This window comes from Suncus etruscus, chromosome 14 (assembly GCF_024139225.1).
Source record: "Suncus etruscus isolate mSunEtr1 chromosome 14, mSunEtr1.pri.cur, whole genome shotgun sequence".
Classification (NCBI taxonomy): Eukaryota; Metazoa; Chordata; class Mammalia; order Eulipotyphla; family Soricidae; genus Suncus; species Suncus etruscus.
In genome coordinates this window covers 39,669,915-39,683,092 of record NC_064861.1, presented here as the reverse complement: position 1 = coordinate 39,683,092, position 13,178 = coordinate 39,669,915, and the positions used below count along the sequence as shown (strand labels likewise).

Below are 13,178 nucleotides of genomic sequence, written 5' to 3'. Positions count from 1 at the left end.
AGCCAGGAGCGATTTCTGAGCACATAGCCAGGAATAACCCTTGTGCATCACTAGGTGTGGCCCAAAAACTAAAAAAACAAAACCAAAAAAAATTAGAGATGACTCATAGTTAAACCTTGAAACATAAGTCTGCCCTCAGATTTGGAGAACTATACGGGCTGGAAAGATAGCATGGAGGTAGGGCGTTTGCCTTTCATGCAGAAGGTTGGTGGTTCGAATCCTAACATCCCATATGGTCCCCTGTGCCCGCCAAAAGAGATTTCTGAGCATAGAGTCAGGAGTAACTTCTTTTTTTTTTTTTTTTTTTTTTTTTTTTTTGTGGTGTTTGGGTCACACCCGGCAGTGCTCAGGGGTTACTCCTGGCTTCATGCTCAGAAATTGCTCCTGGCAGGCACGGGGGACCATATGGGACGCCGGGATTCGAACCGATGACCTTCTGCATGAAAGGCAAACGCCTTACCTCCATGCTATCTCTCCGGCCCCTAGGAGTAACTTCTGAGCACTGCCAGGTGTGACCCAAAACACAAACAAAAAATATTGGAGAACTACAAGTTAAAGTTATACAGACATTTCTCACAAATGAGCTATCAAAAAGTGAGTATGCATTTGATTGGCATTGTGGGGAAACAAGTTGATGATTCTTACTAAGTGACACTAGATACTAATAAAAAATATTTTGTTTCATTTTTGTCTTTTTTCCCCACCTCCACTCTCCCAACAGTCTCAGGAACCACTAGGGCCACACCTTGTGCTCAGTAAGCCACATGGTGCTGGAGGTCACAGGCCTGTGTGTGCCAGGCATCTGCTCCATTGAGCTAGTTCTCCAGCCCCAAAATAGATTCTGTTTGATAGAGTAAATTTTATGATTGTACTCTGTAAGTATACCGTGTAAAAAAAAAGATAAGAGCAGCCTTGTTTGTAACTGCAAAAGCTAGAAATTAGCCTAAATACTCCAATATGTAGGTGATTAGACATGAACCTAATTCCATATGCTACAGTAAAACAGATATAAATGATAAAACCAGTAGTGTGGAGAAGCCACAAACTGATATTACTATCTTGTGAAGGAAAAAAGGGAAACAGTTGGCTGGCTACTCATGTATTTTAATGATTTGTGCAAAATGAAGCATAGGAAGAGACAGAGCTCAATAGGATGAGCACATGCTTGACATGTGGGAGGCCCCAATTCAATTCTTGGCCTTTACACAGAGCCAATTAGAGCCCCCAGACACCAAAACAGACCCAAAAACTTCAAAATAAAAGAAAAAGAGTAGAGTGGTTGCTCCAGTAACGTTTAAGGGTCTTGACTTTTGAAACTTGGATATCCCACACAAATGAGTCAATTAGGGGTCCCAAACAAAGGAATGCAAGTCATGAGAGAGGTACAGAGTTAAGGTGCTGCCTTGCATAATGGTCCCCCCTCCTCCCCCCACAGACACACCTCCCAGCATCTCCAGGTGCAGCCCTGGAAATCCCCATGCACTGCTTGAGACCCAGAAATAAAACTGGTCAGAGTAAATTAAAAAAAGAATGGCATAGTGTAGAGCTCTTGCCTTGCAAGTGTTCTGTCATTCCTGACAGGAATGATACCCAAGCACTGCCAGATGATCCCCTCAAAAGAACAGCCCAAGGGGCGAAGTGGTGGTGCAAGCGGTAAGGCATCTGCCTTGCCTGAGCTAGCCTAGGACGGACTGCAGTTTGATCCCCTGGCGTCCCATATGGACCCCCAAGCCAGGAGTGATTTCTGAGCACACAGCCAGGAGTAACCTAAGCTTCACAGATTGTGCCCCCCCCCAAAAAAAGAACAGCCCAACCTGTCCCACCCTCCCCCAAAAAATATGGCAGAATGTTGGCATTTAGGAGACCAGGGAAATGGTTTGTAGTAGATCTTAACAGGACAGCTTAAAAGGGCTGCACTTTCTTTTTTTATTTTTTTCTTTTTTTGGGGGGGTGTGTGTGGCCCAAAAACCAAAAAAAAAAAGAAAAAAGAAAAGAAAAGAAAGGGAGGGAGGGAGGGAGGGAGGGAGGGAGGGAGGGAGGGAGGGAGGGAAAGAAGGAAGGAAGGGAAGGAGGAAGGGAGGGAGGGAGGGAGGGAGATAACTGAAGGAGAAAACTCTGCACTTTCTAAAATCGAGGAACAGAGAGCTTCAATTAGCCAGGGTGCACCCTCTAGCATACCAGCACTGTGGCCACAAATAGCCACTCCAGTCAGTGCCCAGCAGGGCTCTGATTCCTCAAGCAGTGCATAAGGCACAGAGAACCTCTGAGGGCAGCTGTAGGAGCAGAGGCACCAGGGGTATCACTCAGCCTCTCCAGGTTCTGGGTAAAGCATCTGACGTAGCTTTGGAGAGGAGGTACCCTGCTCCTGAGGCCCAAAGGTGATGGGTGACAGGTGAGGGACCAGGTATACAGCATAATGGTTCCTGGAGGTCTGGGCTAGGTCTGCAGGACTCCATTCTTCCAAGGAGACTGCATGTAGGGGAGGGGGGAAGCACACAGAGCGGGGTAGGGGGGCATCAGGAGCTTATCTCAAGTTTTAACAGTATTTATGGCCTGTACCACAGGTGCTCGCCCCCTGGCACTGCTCTCAGGAGCCCATGAAACAAAAAGCACCAAGTTGCCTCTCCCCAGGTTCCATCCCACCTATTGAAAGGGGAGGCTGGGCCTCCCTCAGCCTTCAGACTCACCACACACAACCAAGAACTCAAGGATTTAATGAGCAGCACTGACTTCCTATAAGGTGGGGCCTTCAACCCTCGGCGCAAGGCAGGTCAAGCAAACTGACTTCTGACTACTGGGCTGCCAACCCAAGCCAGTGTGTGACCACAGATGCCTCAGACAGAGAGGGAGGATAAGTTCAGGTGAAGAGGTAGTCGGGAGGGATGGGAAGCAGGTGGCCTACTGACTGGATTTCACAGCCCTCTCAGATACTGCTTGCTGTCCCTTGCTGCCATAGGTCAGGATGGCAGCAAGGACGCCCAAGGCCATGCAAGTGGTTTTCCTGGTGCCCCTTTAGGCCAGTAAGCTGAACTGACCTTGGGTGGGTCTGTGCCCCAGTCAAAGATGGGATCTGCAGCAACTCTCCACCTGCACAGACAGCTGAGCAGGACGAGGGGGGCCACAGGAAGGCAAAAACCAGACATGGGTATTGAGAGGGCCATGAAAGGCGATGGTCAGAGCCTCCATCCAGAGCCCCTTTTCCTCAGAGTGCAGTACTCCCACTTCTTGACTATGAGCATAGAGAACCCCCTTGAAAACATTTCAACACTTGACCCTTCACCAGTAGCCTCAGATTCCAGCTACCCTTGGAACTGGGCCAGCAGGCTGCAGCTCCTGGAAGGGCAGTGTGGTTTCCAGAAAACACAGGTCTGTGGCAGCCTCCAGGAACCTCCCCTCTAGCTGGGTACCTCCCTGGGGACAGACACAAGCTTCCAAGGAGAGACAGCCAAGCTGAACCCTAATCTTGTACCTATAGACACCAGGTCAGTCAGCAGTTGGCTCTTGAGGTTCTGGTGGTCTGTACTTTCACCCTGGGGCTACTAGGAACCGACAGGGCGGAGTCTTCATAAGAGAAAGATGCCTTCCCCCAGTCTTCGCAGCATATACCCAGTGTGTCTCCTGAGTTCTAGCAATGCCCAAGATCCCCAGTCCTGGCTTTGCTCATATAGATCTGGCCCAACAGAGAAGCCAGGAACTACACACATGGTGTCCAGAGAGGAGGAAACACTGTGACCTTGGGGATGGCCGTGGGGCAGGTGCCAGCTGGGCCTGGATCATGGCCCAAGATTCTAGGTCTCCACCTCTGGGCATTTCTCCTGGAAGAGCGACTGTTTCCGCAGCGTGATCCGGGCACACTTAGGGCACGTGGTGGAGTTGTCATAGTAGCAGTCCCTGTGTGCAGAGAGAGGTCAGTCCAGAGAGGAAGGTGGCTCTACAAACAGGAAAACTAGGACAAGTTTTATCCCGGCAGGACCTGGTGCCAGGCCCGGGACTTCACAGCAGTCACCATGCTGCCACATGTGAGAACAGTATTGCTCAGAGCCTCACTTTTTGTTCAGCAGCACTGAGGGGACATGGGATATGGGCTAGCTTACAGTAGTGTCTGACACCTGCCAGCTAGCCGAAGCTCCCTTTTCAACACAGGGTCCATAACCAGTCTTTGGGATGAACTCGGCCTGCCATGAGTGGCAGAGCTGCAGAACAAGAAAGGGGGTGGCCACGTCCATGTGAGACTCTGGGAGTTGACACACTCAAGAAAGAGTTGAAATCGAGCCAAGAGGGTCCAGAACATAGTACAGCAGGGAGGGCATCTGCCCTGCATACAGCCAACCTATGTTCCATTCCCAGCATCATATGTGATTTCCTGAGTCTGCCAGGAATGATTCCTAAGTTTAATCCCTGGTACACATAGGGTCCCCCAAGTCCCACCAGCAGTGATCCCTGAGCCCAGAATCAGAGGTAAGCCCTAAGCACCACTGGGTGTGACCCGAAAACCAAATCAAGCCAAAACAAAAAAAGGCTTTCTTCCAATTCATGTACACCACACTTCCCAACTTTCCCCAACTCTAAAGACAGAAGTTTGAACCTGACCATTAGACAAAGTCTATCTCTTCTCTGGATGTCTGAAAACAAAACCAACCAAATCAGATTGCAAGAGCTAGAAAGTTGAAGACCCTGGGCTGTGGTGATCCTGAGAAAGTGGTAGGAGCTGGAGGGCAGGAAGAGGCAGCCTACAGCTGTGTGCCCCCATCTGGTGGAGCCCTATTTGGGCTCCCCACTCCCCCTCACCATGGCTGACCTGTGGAAGACAGCAGAACAGTCTGTGCACACCGATGTGTGGCTGTCGAAGGGGAACAGAACATCACCCTCTCTACAGAGCTCACACACGAAGCCTTTGGCCTGGCACCGCTGCAGACAAGAGGGAAGCAGTAAGCCCTTGCTCAGGGGTTCCAGGGCACCAAGGGTGGGGCAACAGGCTGGGCTACTCCCTCATCCCTGAGCAGGGGCTGAAGACATGACCTCACCTCACAGTCCAGTTTGATGTGCTTGGCAAAGAGAGTATGAGTCTCTGTGAGTGAGCAGCCCAGGCGGCCAGTGTGCGCATCCAGCAGATCTTGGATTGAGTACATCTCATCATTCTCCACAAAATGCTGCCGGTCCTGGAGCTTCAGCCAGCAGGGGAGAACACAAAGCTGGGTCTCAGAGGCAGCATGCTCTGCACCCAGACCCACCCTCCTGCAGGCCCAAGTTCCCACACACACGTATCCATGTCCTCCCTGGCTGTGCTGTGCTGAGGTAGACACCAGTTCTGCTCCCTGACCCAGAATCTATAACTACAATCTACAATCTAACAGGTACTGCAGACACTCAACTCAATACACAGGTAACTTGCTTTTGGTTTGGGGGCCACACCTGGCAGTACTTAGGGCTGACTTTTGCTCTGCACTCAGGGATCACTCAGGGAACCATATGGGGTGTTGGGAACTGAGCCTGGATTGGCTGTCAATGCTCTGCCCTACTCGCTGTGCAATATCACAGGCCAACAGATGACTCTGGAGAATTTGTAGCACTACACCTGCTCCTTCTAGACTTGGGCAAAGGACCATTTCCAGAAGCTTTTATACACTGACATGAGCAAAGGGTGCCCCTATAGATGGAACACCAATAGTCCCAGGCCAGTGTGGAGGCTGTCGGTGACAGTGCCACAGCCACAAGCTCCAGGCCACCGTTTGTGAATCTACCAGGGCCCATCCCCACACAGACCTGCAGGAGTAGCCGGGCCTCCATGGCCTCCTTGCACGTGAGGAAGTACGGCTTCATGAGCAAGATGTCCTGACGCAGCTTCTGTGGACAGCAGAGAGGGGCACTAGAAACATCTCCCTAGGCAGTGCAACTTATAATAGTGCAAATATTCATTGCTACACCAAAACTGCAGCACATTCTAGCCAAGGCAGGAGCAGAGATAGGCCCAAGTGTGTGTAAGGGGCCTGCCTAGTGCTGCTCTGTAAGGTAAAGTCTCATGTTTCCAGGGGATGAGTGAAGAGGATGTGCCTCGTGCCAATGTCCCTCAAAAATATAATCAACTCACAGCTTCCTGGTTTACTAGCCCCTGAGGCCCATCTACACTCCATCCATCCACCCCAGCCCCTTAGAAGTCCACTGGACACACTGGATACTGCAGAAACTCAGGCTCTGGGTCTATGTGGGCCACACCTAATCAGGGCAGACTTCCAAGTCAAACTCCAGTCCAAGAGGCCTCGGAAACTCACGTGCTTAGCCTCCTCTTTCCTAAAACTGTATCTAAACTCTCCTTAAGCCCACACCTGCCTACCACCTGGCCCCCTTCCTCCCCACCTACAGACTGTCCCCCAGACAGGCTCTGAGAACATGAGAAAATAGAACTCAGGTTGCTGTAACTAGGATGCACACAGTCTTGAGAGATGAAGTATAAAAGTAAGTAAAATATCAGTGATAACATATAGTGGTTCTTCTGAAATTATCTGGTGACCCTCTAGGGCCAATAAAATACATTTCTGTTCTTTCCCTTCCTGTTCTTTTTCTCCTGAACGCAGCTCCATGAATTTTCCAGTTCTCTGGAACTGCATCTCCTACATCTAAAGATCCCTCATGATGGTGATCCCAGAACATCAGCCAAGCCTACCTGCAGGCTTCCTCTAAGACTCCCCAGCACCACCCAGGAGACCCCATCCAGACCAAACGACACTCACCTCCACATCCTACTAGAACTGCCCACACACACACACACCTCAGCCCTGTGTGCCCACCCTGCCCCACCCCACCCACCCTGATCTCCACGAGCTGCTCCACGTAGTTGAACAGCAGAGGGTTGATCTCACGGAGTCTGAGCACTGGCCTTGACACCATCAGAGCCAGGTAGCGCATGCTGCAACGGGACACCTGAGGAGAGGACCTGCATCTGTCCACCTGCGCCAAGACCACCCCCCCAGGCTCAGGGCCACATCCCTGCCTCCCCCTCCCCCACTAACAACCACTCACTTTTCGGGGTTCAAAGTCCCAGTTGTGTACCACACGGGCAGGGATGACAGCCAGGTCATTCCAATGGCAGTGACTGCAGTAGTACTGGCCGGTATAGTCACACTGCCGGGCCTCACTGGGAACACCCCCTGTGTGGCAGAGAGGGGCACAGAGTCGGGGCTTCAGGGCAGACATAAATGGTGTACACAGAGTATTTACCCAGCTCAAGCCTGTCCCACAAATGGAGCCCAGGGCTCAATCCCAGCACCAAAGGGCCCCTAAGTGCCACCAGGAGTGACCCCAAACACCTCTGAGTGTAACTCAAAACACCCAAATCGGGGCTAAGACAGGTTAGGCACTTGCCTTGCATGAAACTAGATCAGGTTCAATCCCCAGCACCCCATCTGTCCCCCAAGCCCTGCCAGGAGTAATTCCTGAGCACAGAATTAGTAGTCAGCTGTGAGCAATGCCAAATGTGGCCCAGCCCCACCCCCATAAACAAAAACAAAACCCCCGAATCGGGCAGTGGCGCTAGAGGTAAGGTGCCTGCCTTGCCTGTGCTACCCTTGGACGGACCGAGGTGCGATCCCCCCGGTGTCCCATATGGTCCCCCAAGCCAGGAGCAACTTCTGAGAGCATAGCCAGAAGTAACCCCTGAGTGTTACTGGGTGTTGGCCCAAAAAAAAAACAAAAAACAAAAACAAACAAAAAAAACCCGAATAATTAGACTAAAATGTTTTCAGAATGTAAAGATGTGACTGTAAACACATCCCACATAATCTCCTGGGGTGTCCCATCCCCCCTTTCACCAGTGACAGGAATGATGAAAGGCCACACTGTGGGTGGCTGGGGGACCTCAGAAAAGGCCATAACCAAGTTGTGTACTTTCTCAGTCCCTGTAACTCTGGGCATTGAGTGACAATCAGCCACAGGAAGGTGAGTGAGGCCCCACCCTGCAGCTGTGAGGTGCCCTGTGGGATCTGGCAGTGACAGGGGCAGTGCTGTGGGGCCACTGGATGGGAGGATAGCACCCGGACAGGCTCCACAGCTGACCTGGTTCAGCTGCCAGCCTGACAGTCCTTCTTAGCACTCACGCAAAGAGATGGGTGCCCGGCACTCAGCACAGCGGTAATCCTGGCTGTCCAGCCCCGTCTCTGGGCAGATGTTCAGCTCATATTCGGCCTGGTGGCTGACTTTGGAGCGAACGCAGGGCTTAGAGATGAGGTTCAAGCACTTGCTGTGACAACGGTAGTAGCAACCTGTCTCAGGGACCAACAAGGGGTCTCTTGGAGACAGGAGGGCCACGGACAGAGACCATCTCTGATGCCAGTGTTTCTCCTGTCTCTCTGCGGGTACCCAAACCTTGGAGCCCCCTTGTGCTCACCACAAGACCCCCTCCTATTCTTCACCTTACACAGTCCCAGTCCCAGACTCCAAGTATAGGATAGACCGGGCATGCCCATAGTACACCAGGGACACCTTGTTCCAAGGGGCCTGGCTCCTTCCCAGTCTCACTCACAGAACCTGGACACTTTGCCCCAGCCTCATCATCTTTCTAACTGTCAAGACAGCCCGACTCTGGTCCCTCAGCAGCGAGTGCTGGCCTTGGCCCCACTCCCCATCAAAATGCCAGCAAGGCCTCTCCACCTTCAGCCCCTTAAAGGCCAAACAGTGCAGATATGCCTGAGGTGAAGACTCAGCTTTACTGCCCCCTAGTGGAACTTCCGGCTCAGACCAGGATCCACCTCGCCCTAAACAGAGAATCCGCAGATGGGGTCTAGGCCACACTCACCCGTGCAGGTATACCAGGTCTGGATGAGCCCCCAGATGATGGCATTGCACTTGTCACACGTCTGCTTCACGCTCTTGCTCTTCTCCTTGTAGAACCGATGCTCCAGGAGAATCCGGAGGTTGGGCTCATCCTCACTAGGGTCCTGAGGGAGATGCAGGTCCCATCCACCCTCCATTCACAGGTACCATCTTGGACCTTCGGACTCCACTCCTGCTGCTCATGGCAGGTGGTGAGGTTCAGTCCACCCAACATCCCCTAGTGCCTGCATGTGACAGGAGCGGCCACTCTCCCAGACATGGTTGGTGACCCCACCTGCCTCCAAACCCCACCCACTGCCTTGCACTGTGTGAAAGGAGTGTCTACCTTCAGTTCCTGGAGCTTCAGTCGCAGGTGAATGAGCCTGACTACGGCATCCCTCTGCTTCTCTGAGTGCTCGGGGAGTTCCAGGATGGCTTGCTTGCAGCCCTCGATGGCCTGGCGCAGCTGCTGCACGTCGGAGGCCAGGAATAGACCCTGGCAGGGAGAGGGCAGAAGTAAGCATCCTCAGGACTCTCACCGCAGCCTGGCCCAGAGCACAGCATTCCATCCCGTGGACCATAAGGAGCCCAAACCCTGAAGAAGTTAGGGGAGATTGTAGGATCCCAGCTTCCTGAGGTCTGCATGGGCTGCCCACACAGAACAGAACTACCCTCTGCCAGAACTCAGTCACTGCTCAGGCCAGGCCATTTCCCCTGGATAGACAGAAGAAGAGTCAGTCCACCAGCCTCACTGCCCAGAGATCTGCCATCCCCCAGCACCTCATGGGTCCCTGTGGCTGTGACATGGGGGACAAAGACAAGGTCAGCCACACTCAACACCCCAACCCTGATGTACAAAACCTCTCAGGAAAAAGCCATAGGCTGCTGCATGCTAGTGCATGGAGGGTGGTAGGCAGGGCTGAGAAACCCCACGGTGGCACAAGAACCACCAAGAACAGGTCCTCAAACAGCAGCCCCACTTTCTGGGTCCAGAAAGCTCAGTGAAGGTCAACAGAGTGCCTGAGAGTAGGTGACAGGAAATGGGTCCCCTGTCCCCCCAACCTCACCACAGGACGAGAGAAGTGGTCCTCGGCCAGACCCAGGTCCATCACGCGCTCCGTGCAACGAAACTCTAGTTCCTCAGCAGACAGGTCTGGTGGGGCCTCTGGGATTGCAGGGAAGAGGGGAACAGACAGCAAGGAGGGTGTAAACAGGGTAAACCAGACTACAGAGCTGCAGAAGTTCAGGCCAGCCCTGCCCTGGGGACCCCATCTTCACACGGAGCAAGCCTTAAGGCAGAAAGTGGGTGGGAATTCCTGGGAAGCTGAGGAGGTGGCTTGAAAGGCCTAAAGGATAATCAGGGTAGGCTGAACCCTGGGAAATGTCCGCCCCACCCCATCCCTGGCTGACACCCTCTGGCCCTTGAGGAGCTGAGCCAGGACACCTCATGCCCCTCCCTCTGTATCGGGTCCACAGGGAGGGCAGTTGCCAGTCCCATATCAGGGGAAGCAGAAAGCAGAGTCAGGGCCACCTCAAGGGGGGGGGGCATCCATCCCTGTGTCCCCATCACCTACCTTCACAAGGGCTGCCTGGCCTCTCTTCCCCGGCCCCCTGCTCATGATGCCTCAGAGCCAGCTGCTTGTTGAAAGGGTTGAGGTGAGCCTGCCGGAACCGGGCCAGCTTCTCGTCATATTCCATAGCAGCCCACCTGCAGATGGCACAGCTGAGCCCAGCCTGGTCCCTCGAAATGAGGAGAGGCCACACCGCCTCACCTTCCCCACCTCTACTTCCCGGGACCAGCTCAGGCCCATCCTGATCACAAAGACCCCAAGAAAAGCAAGAGGCCCCAAGCCCTGGCATGTGTCACATGAGAAAGCAAGGAATGTCAGACACCCACAGTGACCATCAGACCAACAGCTAAGCCAGGAAGTCTGGAGCCCAGCACAGCAGCACAGCCTCCCCCATATGGCCTCCTCTTCCTCCCCCACATTCCTCCCCCTCCCCTCTTCTCCCTACAGGCCTCCTTCACCCATTACAGTCCCCTCCCATCAGCCTACACCTTATACCAGTGATGGCTAACCTTTTTGAGCCCGAGTGCCCAAACTGCCGCATAATGCCCGGTTCTCCCAATGGCCAGTCCGGCCCTGTTGCCAGGTGAGCTGTAAAGCAGACACCGGCACACTCGCCTCCCGCCGCCCTGCATATCTTAATTGCAGATTCCTTCCCGAGTGCCAGCTGCAAGGCCTTCACATGCTAGTGGTTCGCCATCAAGGCTCTATATACAGACCCTCCCCTGGCTGGGCTGCCCCAACTACCCCCATCTCCATAAAGGCCTGTATAGTGAAAAGCCGGACTCTGGGCTCCACATAGGACTCAGGACCATGTCTCCAGAATCACAAAGAGGCCTGCCTAGCTTTGCATCTCATATCTTGGTTTCTAGTCTGGCAGTCTTTTCCCACTGACAGCCCTTGTGACCTTTGGCATGGCATGGCCCACACCACAGGACCAGGAATAGACAGGAGCCTCCTGCCTCACCTGATACCAACCTTCTCCTGAGCTTAGCGAGCGACAGGGCCCACCCAGGCAGGGGCACATGCCAGCTCAGCACCCACCCTCACCTCGCTGGGCCACTTTCTCAGTTCTCTGCCTCCGGGAAGCCTATTGTACAGGAATGAGAGGCCAGAGCAGCATGATGGGTGAGTCCATCCCAGCCACACAAACACAGGGTTTAGGTATGGGCTTGTCTGTGTCCCCAGTCCCCAAATCCATCACTGCACATGGTACCCTGAATCCTACCCACCCTGCCCACAGAACACCCAGCTGGCCGCCTCTGGGACTTACTCTGCAGCGAGGCCTGTTGGGAATATAGGGTAGGTTCTGACCTGCTGCCCCTGGCCCAGTCCCTCCCCTCTATCACTTGTGGTGGCTCTAGCCTGCCTCCCAAGAATCAGCCATCAGAACATCAGTTCTGGTTCTTCTGGGCCCAAGCTAGGTGAACTGGTTTTCTAGCCTGGGAAAGTGGCAGTGGGCCATGGGAGGGCCTGCCTGGGTCATCGTGAAGATGGGCCCCACCGCAGCCAGGAAGTTACAGGTCACCTGGGCTGCTCGGATGCAGGTCGACACAGGCAGGGCTGAGGGGTAGGGCCAGCACCAGGCCTGGCCAGCGTCCCAGGGACCGTGAGCAATGCTATGACGGCATCCCTCGGCCTCTTTCCTGCCACAACAAAGCCGTGGAAATGCCACCAGCTCCCACAGACTGATTGAAGATACGGGTGACCAACCAGAACCTTGCCCCATTCTGAACCTTCTCACGGGGCACAGCATTGTCAAGGGGCCAAAATAAAACAAGGGGGAAATGCAGGGTGACCAGAAAGGCGGGGTACGACAGGGCAGTGGGTACCTGGAGGGAAGGGTGGGACGATGGACGGAAGGCTGTGACACAGAAGTCACCCAGAGCTTCAACACAGAGGGGCCACGACAGTGGGTCACTAAGTTCGGGGCCCCCAGGGACCCTTGCTGGGAAAACTCACACCCTCCCCAGACTCAAAGAGGCCTGGAGTGTCCCCCTGAACCCCGTCCCAGTAACGGGGCCTGCTGCCAGGCCTGCAGGCGCCGCCCAGATAGACCCGTCCTGACAGCCGAGCTGGGCGTGGCGAGGAAATGGAGGCGCGCAGGGAACCGTGACACAGCACTGGGGGCCCCGGGACCCCACGGAAGGCCCCGAGCGCTGACACCCCGGCCCAGCGGGGTGGGACAGTCGGTGGGTTCCCACCGCCCTGGCCCGCCCGCCCCCAGCGCAGCGCGTCCCTCCGGCTCCGGCCCCGCGCGAGCTCACCTGCCGCCGCCGCAGCCGGTCACATCTTCTCCGCCTCCGCCTCGCCACGGCCAGCGCCTCCCGGCCCGCGGCCTGCCCGCTGCTGCCGCCTGCGGCCCGGAGGCTCATGGCACGCGGACCGCGCCCCAACTCCGCGCACCCCGACCCCCGCGCCCGGACTCCTCCTTCTGCGCCTTCTGCGCCCCGGTAATGAATGCCGGACAATAGTTAAGGGGCCCAAAGGAACTCAGGCACACATGGTCTTTGTATGTCTGTTTGCTTTGTTTTGGCTTGGTTTTGCTTTTTGGGTCACACCCGGCAGCGCTCAGGGCTTCCTCCTGGCTCTACGCTCAGAAATCGCTCCTGGCAGGCTTGGGGAACCATATGGGATGCCGGGATTCGAACCACCATCCTTCTGCCTCCTCCATGCTATCTCTCTGGCACCATGAAGTTCAACAACTCTTTGTTGTTGTTGTTGTTTGTTTGTTTTGGGGTCACACGGCAGTGCTCAGGTGTTATTCCTGGCTCTACGCTCAGAAATAGCTCCTGGCAGGTTCAA

At 54.4% G+C, this 13,178-nt stretch overlaps 1 protein-coding gene across 1 annotated transcript; it reads right to left on the bottom strand.

Moving 5' to 3' along the window:
• Positions 1 to 2,701: 2,701 nt before the first annotated feature.
• On the bottom strand, positions 2,702 to 12,679 carry DEF8 (differentially expressed in FDCP 8 homolog). The gene is made up of 12 exons (XM_049786257.1): positions 12,641 to 12,679; positions 10,380 to 10,513; positions 9,873 to 9,970; positions 9,152 to 9,301; positions 8,789 to 8,930; positions 8,091 to 8,255; positions 7,018 to 7,145; positions 6,805 to 6,918; positions 5,764 to 5,844; positions 5,025 to 5,165; positions 4,799 to 4,908; positions 2,702 to 3,891 (listed from the first exon to the last, which is right to left on the bottom strand). The coding sequence occupies exons 2-12, from the start codon at positions 10,501 to 10,503 to the stop codon at positions 3,789 to 3,791; spliced, it is 1,356 nt and encodes a 451-aa protein (XP_049642214.1). The 5' UTR covers positions 10,504 to 10,513; positions 12,641 to 12,679; the 3' UTR covers positions 2,702 to 3,788.
• Between the last annotated feature and the right edge of the window lie 499 nt (positions 12,680 to 13,178).